Source organism: Alnus glutinosa, chromosome 8 (assembly GCF_958979055.1).
Source record: "Alnus glutinosa chromosome 8, dhAlnGlut1.1, whole genome shotgun sequence".
Lineage (NCBI taxonomy): Eukaryota > Viridiplantae > Streptophyta > Magnoliopsida > Fagales > Betulaceae > Alnus > Alnus glutinosa.
Window position 1 is genome coordinate 15,165,021 of NC_084893.1, and position 12,393 is coordinate 15,177,413.

General features: G+C 36.1%; 1 protein-coding gene and 1 long non-coding RNA gene across 2 annotated transcripts; one reads left to right on the forward strand and one right to left on the reverse strand.

The window, feature by feature from the left end:
• Positions 1-4,930: 4,930 nt before the first annotated feature.
• On the reverse strand, positions 4,931-5,972 carry LOC133875638 (uncharacterized). The gene is made up of 2 exons (XR_009901469.1): positions 5,385-5,972; positions 4,931-5,273 (listed from the first exon to the last, which is right to left on the reverse strand). It is a non-coding gene; the product is annotated as an uncharacterized LOC133875638 (long non-coding RNA).
• Positions 5,973-6,077: 105 nt separating this feature from the next.
• Positions 6,078-6,671, forward strand: LOC133875636 (auxin-responsive protein SAUR76). Its single transcript, XM_062313833.1, has one exon. The coding sequence runs from the start codon at positions 6,199-6,201 to the stop codon at positions 6,598-6,600; it is 402 nt and encodes a 133-aa protein (XP_062169817.1). The 5' UTR covers positions 6,078-6,198; the 3' UTR covers positions 6,601-6,671.
• The last annotated feature ends 5,722 nt before the right edge of the window (positions 6,672-12,393 follow it).

Genomic DNA, 12,393 nt, shown 5'->3' on the forward strand with positions numbered 1-12,393 from the left:
AGTAATAACCTTACTGTACAAAGAATTACAACTGTCAAGCTAGATACAAACTACCAATTAGATTACAAATGAGAAAAACGTGCTATATACATCAATACTCCCCCTCAAGATGGACTGTGAATGTCGTGAACAGACATCTTGGACAAAAGCTTATGGAAAAGAGAGTTTCCAAGGGCTTTAGTAAAGATATCGGCTAACTGATTTTGGGAAGAAACATGAAGTGTTTTGATGAGACCAAGCTGGATTTTCTCACGAATAAAATGACAATCTATATCAATGTGCTTGGTACACTCGTGGAACACCGGATTAGCTGCAATGTGCAATGCAGCCTGGCTATCACAAAACAAGGTGGCAGGATGAGGATGCGCAATCTGAAAATCATGAAGTAAATTGAATAACCAAAGAAGCTCGCAACTAGTAGAGGCCATAGAACGGTACTCGGATTCTGCAGATGATCTAGAGATTGTTTGTTGTTTCTTTGACTTCCAAGAGATTAAAGAAGTGCCAAGAAAAACACAAAAACCAGTGATGGACCGACGGGTGTCATAGCAGCCTGCCCAGTCGGCATCACAAAAGGCCTTAAGCTTGAAATCAGATGGGGCAGAAAAAAATAAACCTTGGCCAGGAGCATGCTTCACATATCTGAGGACCCGGTAGGCAGCATCAAGATGGGGCTGATGAGGCTTGTCCATGAATTGGCTTAAGGTTTGGACCGAATAAGCCAAATCTGGCCGAGTAAGAGTTAAGTAAAGAAGACGACCATTAAGTCTTCTATAAGAGGTAGGATCAGCCAAAAGAGTACCATGATCTCTAGAAAGTTTCAAATTCTGTTCCATGGGGAAAGAAACAGGTTTAGAAGCCAAGAAACCAGAATCTTGTAAGATTTCTAAGGCATATTTTCTCTGTGAAACAGAAATGCCCAAGGAAGAACGAGCAATCTCAAGACCCAAAAAATACTTAAGTGAACCAAGGTCTTTGAGACAAAACTTAGAATTCAAATCTGCAATGAGAAGTAACTGCTGCAACATCATTGCTAGTAATAGCAATATCATCAACATACACCAATAGACCAATGAAGAGAGAATCCTGAACTTTAGTAAACAAAGAGTAATCCGCTTTGGATTGAGAAAAACCAAGATCAAGCAAGGCAGTTGAGAGCTTAGAAAACCACTGTCTAGAGGCTTGTTTCAAACCATAGAGAGACTTTGTTAACTTGCAGACTTTAGGCTCCCCCTTACCCTTAAAGCCGGGAGGTAAAGTCATGTAAACCTCTTCTTCTAAATCATCATGAAGAAAAGCATTGTTGACATCAAGTTGATGCAACACCCAATGCTTAGCAGTTGCAACAACAAGAAAGGTCCGGACATTAGTCATTTTGGCAACAGGTGAAAAAGTTTCATGATAGTCTAATCCTTCACTTTGAGTGTACCCCTTAGCAACAAGACGGGCTTTGTATCTTTCTATGCTACCATCAGCCTGATATTTGATTTTATAGACCCATTTACAGCCAATGGGATGCTTGGTTGGAGGTAAATCAGTGACAATCCAAGTGTTGTTCGCTTCAAGTGCTGCAATCTCTTTGGTCATGGCATCACGCCAATGTGAATGTTTAACCGCTTGATGGTAAAATTGTGGCTCAACATGAGAGGAAATGGAAAGACAAAAACGTTTATAGGAAGGAGAAAAATTATCATAAGAAACTGAAGAAGACAAAGGAAAAGGAATACCATAAGATAATGCTGAAACTGAATCTGAATCCTTAGAAGTCGAATGGGGTAAAGCAGAAGCCATGTGACAATGATACTGTTGCAAGTAAGCTGGAGGATGCCGAATTCTGTTTGATTTTCGAAAGTTAGCAGTAGAATCTATGGGAGGAATATCAGAAACTACAGGAGAATCTGCTATATGAGAATCTGAGGGAGAAATATCAGAAACTATAGGAGAATCAGCTATAGGAGAAGGTAAAGGAGAATCAGAATCAAAAACAGTATCATCAAGAAAAATAGGAAATGATACAGAAACAGGATCATGAGTAATGGAAGATAAAAGTGAAGAAGAAGCAAATGGGAAAATATTTTCATGAAAGATAACATTTCTAGAAATAAAGACAGATTTGGTTTGAAGATTGTAAACCTTGTAACCTTTAGTGGCATAAGGATAGCCAATAAAGATACAAGGAATGGCACGAGCATCAAACTTAGTTCGATTTCGAAGCAAAGTAGAGGCATAGGCTAAGCAACCAAAAACCTTGAGATGAGAATAAGAAGGGGGTATGGAAAACAACAATTCATGAGGTGATTCATTTGATAGATTAGGAGTTGGAATTCGATTAATAAGGTGAGTAGCAGTAAGGACACAATCAGCCCAAAATTCCAAAGGTAAATGAGCTTGAAATCTCAAGGACCTAGCCACATTTAAGAGGTGTTGATGTTTCCTCTCAACAACAGAATTTTGTTGAGGGGTTTCAACACAACTTAATTGGTGGATAGTGCCTTGTTGAGCAAAGAAATCTGCTATTTTGAATTCAGCACCATTGTCAGATCGTAAACACTTTATTTTGAGCTGAAATTGAGTGAGTATAAGTTGGAAAAAGGCTTGGAGCACAAAACGTGTTTGTGATTTGTGTTTTAGAACATGCACCCAAGTAAAACGGCTAAAATCATCAACAATAGTGAGAAAGAAAGTAGCACCATTTATTGATGTGGTGGAGAAAGGTCCCCAAATATCACAATGTATCAAATCAAAAGGGGAATGAGAAACAGAAATGCTACTTGGAAAAGGCAGCCTGTGCTGTTTTGCAAGGGGACAAACTGTACATACATTTTTAGAGTCACAAGGAATAAGAGGTACAAGCTGATGTAACAAAATTATTCTAGAAGAAGAAGGATGTCCTAAACGAAAATGCCAAACATCAGCATGTGAAGGAGTCTTGATTGCAGAGGAGAAAGTCTGAGGTTGGAGTGAAAGCAACTGGGAATTGTTTGCAGCAAAAGATGGAATAGGATTCTCCAGCTTGGAAGAATGCATCAAGTAGTACAATCCATGATGCTCCTTACCCACCCCAATCGTTTTCCAAGTGCTCAAATTCTGCATAAAGCAATATCCATAGAGAAAAACAAAACAACAACAGATTTGCTTAATGAGTTTGCTGGCAGAAAGTAAATTGAAAGAGAAAGAAGGCACACACAACATTGGTAAGAATGAGACTCTCAGAAATTTGCACAATGCCTATATGAGTAACAGAAGCAAAAGAACCATTAGGCAATTGTACACATGTGGAAACAACAGCAGTTATTTTGGTGAAAAGGAAGGAGAACAGATCATGTGATCTGTAGCTCCTGTATCAATAATCCAAGGAGGCTTCTTGGAAGGATACTTGAAAGGATGATGAGAAAAACTAGAAGAAAAAACAGAATGTATTGGATTAAGAGTAAAAATACCATAGTTGGATGGACTGGCTATCTGAGTGTGCAGACTGGCAGAAGAATGAGCAGAAGCAATGGGAATACCATTCGAACTGGCAGGTTGAGCAGCAGATTAAGCTTGAATGAAAGGCATCAATTGTTGACATTGTTCAAGGCTAATAGGCAACTTTGGAGGTGGACATTCAGTCAAGTCCAATTCTTGAACCTGATTAGCAGAATGTGAAGAAAACTTATTCTTGGTAAATTTGAAGCCAGGGGGGAATCCATGTATCCTGTAACATTTATCAATCGTATGACCTGTGATACCACAATGAGAACAAGTTGGCTTCTCTTTACGGTTGGTAAACTTGTTGAACTTCTTCTGAGGTGCAGCATCAGCCTTTGTCATGAGAGCAGTAGTCTCATGAATCAAGGGATTAACAGAGATTTCCTTTTGGCGTTCCTCTTGGACAATCAGAGAGAAAACTTTATTGATCGGAGGAAGAGGATCATTGAGGAGAATTTGACCTCGGATATGAGAATAGGAATCATCAAGGCCCATCAAAAATTGAAAGACATGATCTCTGTTATTCTTTTCATGGGCAGAACGCATACCTCCACACGTACAAGAAGGGATTGGATCATTGTTGTTGAGCTCATCCCAAATACTCTTAATTCGAGTAAAATACTGACTCACCGATGAGTTTTCTTGTGAGAGAGTAGTGAGAATTTTCTGAAGTTGAAAAATTCTTGGACCATTACCTTGAGAGAATCGGTCCCTCAAATCTTGCCACATCTCCTCACAGGTAGTGATGTAAATGATGCTTGAAGCAATGTCCTTTGACACATAATTGAGAATCCATGCAATGATCATGTTGTTGCATCTAGTCCAAGCATGATGCAGAGATTCATCTTCAGGAGATGGCTTTGGCAGAGAGCCATCGATAAACCTTAGCTTGTTCTTCGCGGTTGGGGATACAATCATGGAACGACTCCATGTATTGTAATTCTCTCCGGTTAAAGGCTGAGAAACCAGGACAGTACCTGGATTGTCGCCATTGTGCATAAAAAATGTACTTGCAGGATTGTCATTGAATGAAGAAGAAGAAGAAACCGCCATTGATGAACGGAATCAATAGAAATTTGAAGAACGAATTTTGATGAACGAAAATGAAAAGAATTGAATGAACTTTCACAGATTTGTGAAGTGCTTTGATACCATATCAAGCTTTACAGAATTGTAAAGTGAATGAACAAGAACAGAGAGTGAAAACAGAAACTTGCACAACAAGAGAATGAAGAAGGAATCGATCTTCTATTGTAAAAATGACTTAACTAACCAATACATTAGAGTGAGAGTGCTTATATATTGGAATAAGCACATGTGCTAGAATAACAAGTAATAACCTTGCTGTACAAAGAATTACGACTGTCAAGCTAGATACAAACTACCAATTAGATTACAAATGAGAAAAACGTGCTATATACATCAATAATTGACGCAAACGTCCACATTAACAACTTCCTTTCAACAATTTTCTTTTTCGTTGGAAAACTCATCTCCCGGTTCATTTCATTTCTTGGAAAAACCTACAGATCTCACATCCTACAGCTAGTTTCTGACAACCTTCCCATGATTAGCAGAATATCAACAAATTGGCATACACATAATGACCAAAATTAGCTCCAAAACCAGATATGAGACAGGGACAATGTCACAACGATAACAGGGAAAAGGTAAAGCAAAGGGTACAAAGCTAAAAAAAAAAACCACAGAACAATACACAAAGTCCATACAGAGATGTCTTCACTAATGCTAGAGAACTTCTCTTTTGCTTTATTTGTAATCCATGTGCCTGAAACAAATAACTTTAGACAAAAAAAAAAAAAAATCATTGATGTATGATAAGAAAACCGCAACAACAAAAAACAAAAGACAGTGATTTGTCATTTGAGGCACATGGTTCGTAAAAATGCAACCTGGCCATCACCTCCCAGTTCCAAACCCAGCAGCCCTAAATAAAAAAAAAAACGCAGTGGAAAATCATCAAACACATGGGCTACACAACGTGGAACACATCTCCTAGAAGAGACCCACAAATCCAAACCAACAATCATTGTACAGAATTCAATGAAGCAGAAAAAAGGAGAAAGAAAGAAAGAAATAAAAAAGGAAGGAGCTCTGATTTCCCGGAGTGCGGTGGTTGTGAGCGGCGATGCCCAATTGGAATCCCAGAAATCTTGAGTTCTCTTTCGCTTCGACGAAAGAAAGGAATAAAGAGAGGGAGAGAAATTCGGCTACCATCTTCACTTGGGTTCCGCGTCGCTAAACCCTTTTTTTTTTTTTTTAAAGAGAAACGAAACGAAATAATTTTAGCGGGCAAATGTGTTTTTGAAGATGCGTTCCAGGTTGTGGCTAGTCATTGAGGGTTCCATGGCTGTGGGCTTTGGGAAAACCTGGGCTACTTCAACTTTTAGAGTAAAAACTAAAAAGAAGAGAAAAGAAAAGAGAAGATGTCAGACTCAGGTTGCGAACATTTCAAGCACCGGAGGCGGAAAACAAGGACCTTGCACCCACTCACCCACCCACCCACCCACCCACCCACCCATCCACCTTCTCTCTCGTATTATATAAACTTTTGTGACTTGTCATGAGTGTAAATCAAGTCTCCTATCTATCTCCCTCTAATCAATTAATCTCAGTATCATTCAATTCCTGTGTCTGTCTGTCTCTCTGCCTGCCTGTGATCTCTCTCTCTCTCTCTCTCTATGGAGAATTAAAAGAAAAAAGAAAATGAAGAAGATGAATATGATGATGATACTGAGGAAGTGCAAGAGCTTGTCAAGGCAATTGGGGAGATCTTCATCATATAGCAGTCTAAGGTCGAAATCCGCAAGAGGTGGTGATCATATATGGGAAGATGATCATGATGAGCATGATGATGATGAAACTACTATATTTGTGGGAAGTACGAGAAAGCGGTACGTGATTAGTTCCAAGTACCTCACCCATCCTCTTATAACTGCTCTCAAGCAAAAGCCAAACGCAGGGGATCATCCGGAGAATGTTTTGGTGCTCAACTGTGAAGTCGTTCTCTTTGACCATCTCTTGTGGATGCTTCACAATGCCGACCCAATTCTCACCTCCGACTCCTTTCAGGAATTGGCTGACCTCTATGTTTCCTCATCTGTTTAATTTTCTTCCATCTTCGATCTTATACTTCATTGGGATTCATGAATTAATTCACCTGCGCCGCGTATTCATTATTGGTCGGTTTTTCTTCTTTTATGTCATCATTCTTTATCCTTGCTGGCTGCTGCATACGAAGCAATAATGAAAAAGTTTCCTCCAGGGGATCACCTTTTGTATCAATAATTTTTTTTTTTTTTTTTTTTTTTTTTTTTTTTTTTTTTTTTTTTTTTCAGCATGATTATTAATGTTAAATTTTGAAAAGCCATACTGCGACTATTTCTTCTTTTTATCTTTACGACTCTTTCTATTTTCACTCTACTTTCAATGATATAAACCAATGAAACTCTCATTCTTTTTATTACACTCATCACCTCCCTTTGTTTTGAGAGATCATTAAGACCTCTAATGTTTCATATATATTACCATTTTCACTGTATAGGTGAAAAACCCATTTTTTGATGCTCATCCTCTTCTCCTACCTTATTCTTCCCCTTATCTTTATTCATTGACATTTTTTCATTATCTTTACTTAAAGCCTCTTCTATAATCTTTTGTATTGTACTTATCTGCACTCGAGCTTCCTGTATTTTTCCTTCCTCCAATTCCTCCTCATTGTAACTTTTTAACACATCAAAAGACCAACTTTTCTCTTCTGCTACCTTAATCTCCATTTTATTTTCTTTTACTGGCCTATGAATTACTTGTTGGAATTAGTGTCCAAAACTCCAATTGCATTAAGTTGCTTTTCTATAAATTGTGTAATATTAAACATTGGACATATATATTATTGCTTTACGTGTACATATATGTTTGAATATATTATATGATATACATGTAAGGTCCCTAAGTTATATTGTATTTGACTAAGGTATGAGTAATGAGATTATCACACAGAAGATCATAGTCATAGATCCTTGTAATTTATAAAAGATTGTTAGTAGTCGTAAATGGGACTAGATAATCCATCTAAATTATAGTATGTCAACCTTAACAATCTATCTTAATTAGGAGAAGCAGGAAGGGCTTCAGGTTGATATGTTGGTATAAGTGTAAGGTAGTAGTATCATGCACCAAACGGACTATGTGAGTCATCATTCTTTCAACACTTGTGATTAAGAATGATGTACATGCACTACGACTTATAACAGTTACTCTAAATCCTGAGAAGATTGCGAACTCAGATGTGAAATGTAGGTCACTTTGATGTACAAGAATGAGATTAAATCATTGGTCAACACTTTTGTGCGTTGGATGATCGCATGTAGCATAGTGAGAACACATTCTTCAAGAAGGAATCCAAATCCTTTGTCATGGAACAAAGCGATAAGGAATGTAATTAAATCAGGAGTATCAAGGAATAGAGGTAGTGAACTAAGTAACAGTGTATTGATTTTGGTTCGACTACAGAATAATTCCATAGAGGGGTAATATATAATAAATAGGTATGTCGCGGGGATTGATTCATTGATTTGAAAATACATATTAGAGTGTAGTCACATTTGTTTAGTGGAATCACCTGCTATTAAATAGGGTCGCGTGATATTGTCATAGACTTATTTAAAGCTAATTGTAATTTTCCTTTTATGTCCATCTTTGAGCTGATGTAAATTGACCATATGCTATGAGCCTCGTTTATGTATTTATTTATTTTGGATTGTTTTATTTGATAAAACAAGGCAAAAAGAATATGATTCCTAAGTGGCTCATTACTTAGAGAAGATTGGGCTTAGGAATTAATTTCCTATGGGCTTAAGGAATTAATTTCCTACGAGCTTAAGAATTTAAGAGCTATGGGCTGTTGAAATTAATTCCAAAAGGCTTAAGAAGAGATTAAGTAGCATTGGTCCTAAGGGATAAAACCCAAGCCCATGCTGGAAAAGTAGCAATTGAGATAGGATTAAAATCCTATTTCTAAATAGTAGGGATTTGAATTGTAGTCCTCCTATGACTCTTATCCTATCTATGCTACCTAGATAGTAGGGATTGGAATTATAGTTCTCCTATAACTACAATCTTATCTATGCTAAAGCTCTTTCTTAATTATCTCATAACCTTATCATGAGTGTAAATCCAAGTCTATAAATAGGGGGCCATAGTGAAGTATTATTTATTAATTCACTGCTTCAAGTTGTGAGTCTACACTCACGGTCATATTCAGTCATGAGAGAAAAGATCTGGAGGTTGAGTGAATAACACGTTCTTTCACCATTCAACATGCAAGGAGCAAATCAACCAAAGTCAATTGGCCTTAGTAGCCTAGGAGAGGCCGATTTCGATTGTAAGTACCATGAACATGTTAGTTTAATTAAATCTAGTCTTGTTTATCTTGAAGAAATTTTTGTTAGGATTGTTATTCCGCTGTGCATACTTTGATTAGCGCATGATCCCCAACAAGTGGTATCAGACCCAACTTCAAGAAAACCTAGTTTAGATTTTATACATGTTCTTTGTGTTTATCGGCTTTATAATATATTATTTGTGTTGAATTTTAATTCAACTGCTCTGATGATTTTTGATTGATCGTTCTCGATCCTAAAACATGTTTTTTAACATGTAAGGATTTGCTTTGGAATGTTTCAACTCAATAGGAGCAAGTTTGGTATTTTTTTCATTACTTATATTGTACCAAACCGTGTTGCTGTAATTTTATAGCAAGAGTTGCTGTAATTATGAATTTTTAAGGATGCTTTAGACAAATTCTAAAATTGTTTTGGGATTGTTTTCTACATGGAAAAATTGTTATGGATGCAATGGTTCAAACGGATTCAAGTTTTGATGAGAATCGAAAGAGATATGATCCGTTCTTCATTCGTCGACAGATCTGGAACTTTCTGAATTCCAACAGCAGTTGCTGTAATTTTGATTTTTTGAGGATTATTTAAACAAGTTATAAAATTGTTTTAGGATTGTTTTCTGCATGGAAAAATTGTTATTGACGCAATGGTTTGAACGGATTCAAGTTTCGATTAGAATCGAAATAGATATGATCCGTTCTTCGTTCATCAATGAATTTGGAATTTTCTAAATTTCCGCAGCAACCATTTGATTTCAAATTTTTTAGCATGAATTTTGATTGTTTAAAAATTGAAGTGACAATTGATTTCACATGTAAAAAGGTTGGTTAACACATTGGGAAAGCCAAAACAGTGTTTTCAATTTTTTCTCAACATGTTTCATGATGTTTTCTAATGCGAACCAAGTTTGAAATTTTGAATTCCTAGTACATGTTAAGAAGTTGTATGTTTTCTTGTTGATGCATAATCAATGAAAGAAATTTCTTTGAATATGGAATTTGTTATTTAAGGTATATAACATGTTATTGATCAAAAGAAAATAAGGTTACAAGTTGCTTGGATGTATTTTTTAGAAGGTCTTGGAATAAGATTTCAAGTTCTTGGGATAAAAACACATGGAATGAAATCAATCTTGTCCAGATTTATGAGTGGATGGTATTCATGCTGTCAAGAATTTGAAAAGAGTTTCATATTATTGAAACATGATTTGCATTCATAAATGTTTTTGGATGCATAGTGATTTGATCACCATGTATGGATTGACATGAGTTTTACTTGTGATCAAGCAAATGATGAGATCCATGGGACTTATCCATAACTATGGCATCACTTTGTTGTGATGGCCGTTTGAGTGCAATACCTAAGGTTTCATAACCTAAGGGGCGGCAAGCCAATGAATTGTTTAGGTTTTCCCAAATCCTAATCTTAATCCATAAATCCTAATCTTAATCTATAAATCCTAAAAGTATGGATTCAAAAATCCTTAACCTAATATTTTTGGGATTTAATTTTCCTAAAGATATTTCAGGTTGTGATAATTTCCTAAAGAAGAGGTTGTGATTTTTCACGAGACTTAAACATAAGGATTCCAACTTAGTTGGAATGAGATGTTTAAGATTCACAATTTAAGAAAGTTATGAATGATAATTCGAATGATGTAACTAATTTGATTAAGGTTATCATGTCAAGTTTTGGATGAAAGGTTTAGGGTTGACAATATTTTTTTCTTAATGGGAGGGGGAGATAAAGCTCAAAGAACCTAAAAGATGACAAAGTGCCTTTTGGAAGAAGGGTTCCTAATTTGATTAGGTCAACCATGTCATATAAATTAGGGCTTCTATTTTGGAAAATAATTGGATTAAAGATTTTATTAAATTAGAATGCCTATTACCTAATGAGATAAGGAGCCTAACGTAGTTAGGATCGCTTACAAGGTTGGGAAGATAATCCAATTAGAAAAGCAAGTTGCAAATGTAAAATGATTACAATTGTTTTAAACAAAGCCCACATGAGTTTAAAATATCAAGTGAGAGAGAGAATCAATACTGTTGATTCTTGCAGTCTCCATCATAAGTCTGTATGTAATGATGAAGTAAGGGCACCTCGCATTGGCCATGGGCCTTACTCCCTTTAGAGGGTGTCTTGACTTTGCGGATTACAAGGTTAAATATCCTTTAAGGATAGAGGACATGTGGTTATGTATTAAGAACGATCACGCTTCCGTGGAGTTACTTAACAATCACATCAAATCTACTTGATGGTATACACTTGACTAGTTTAGGATATTATTCTCCCTTCAGAGCTCTGTTATCTTAAAGTTAGAGACTAAAGGTGAGTGACAAGATGTTAATATCCATGGATGTTGATAATGAGTAAGTTGTCTAGCCTTGGTCGTGGGCCTTGCTCCTTTCAGAGAATGTTCTTTTATTTTCAGGATTAGGTTGTCTGATGAGAATCAACAAGCACCATTAAAGGATCCATTACATGTTCCAGTTGGCCCTATTACTAGAGCAAGATCCAAGAAGATCAAAGAAGCACTTAATGGGCTGATTCAAGAGATTTGAGGTGATTCTTAAACAGGGCATTCCAAGCTTGGCCCAAAGGAAGATGAATGTGTAATAAATTTAATCCAAGCTATTGATGGGCGTAATTTCCTTAGTAATGGTGTGGATTAATGACTGATTATGGCTTGAGTGGGCATGAAATTAGAAGGAGAAAGTAGCTGATTACTTTCTAATTTCAGACCAATTAATTGGTTGATTGACTTTCTAATTCCATACCAATTATTTGGCTGATTGACTTGCCAATTCCATACCAATTAATTGGCTAATTGACTTGCCTATTTCATACCAATTAATTGGCTGATTGACTTGCCAATTCTATATCATTTAATTGGCTGATTGATTTGCCTATTATTAGTACTAAATTTTAGGCTCCTATATTTTTCGTCTTTTTTTTTTTTTTTTTAAAAAAAAAATTATTATCTATTTTCTTATTTTCTAAATTCGTTAGTTTCATTTTCCTTATAGTGGGCATGTATGGCTGAAAAGGTTATAAATAGCCTGCACTCATTGTAATGAAGTATCATTGAATGGAAATAAAAGAAAACGTGAAGTTTGTTTCCTTTATTGGTTCTTCAGAGAAATTGTGAACCTATCAAGGATTCTTAATTCAATTTTAATCATTAGGTCGGGGTTTGTTACTTTATACCTTCTGTTCGCATTTCATTTATAAATGTTGAGTCCGAGTTTTCTATCAAAAATATGAGTTTTAGCTTTCTTGGGGCAAATATTCTAATATTGTTTGTTGGGTCTCAAAGCGTGTCGGTTGAGGTTTGCATCATTTGGTATCAGAGCCAAGGTTCTAAAATCAGGTTTACTATCCTTTTATCTTTTGTTTCTTGTTATCATCTTATCTTGTTCCGTTTGTGTTCATTATTCTTTGTTCTTGTTTTCATCATATCTTGTTCCATTTATGTCCATTGTTCCTTATTCTTGTTTTT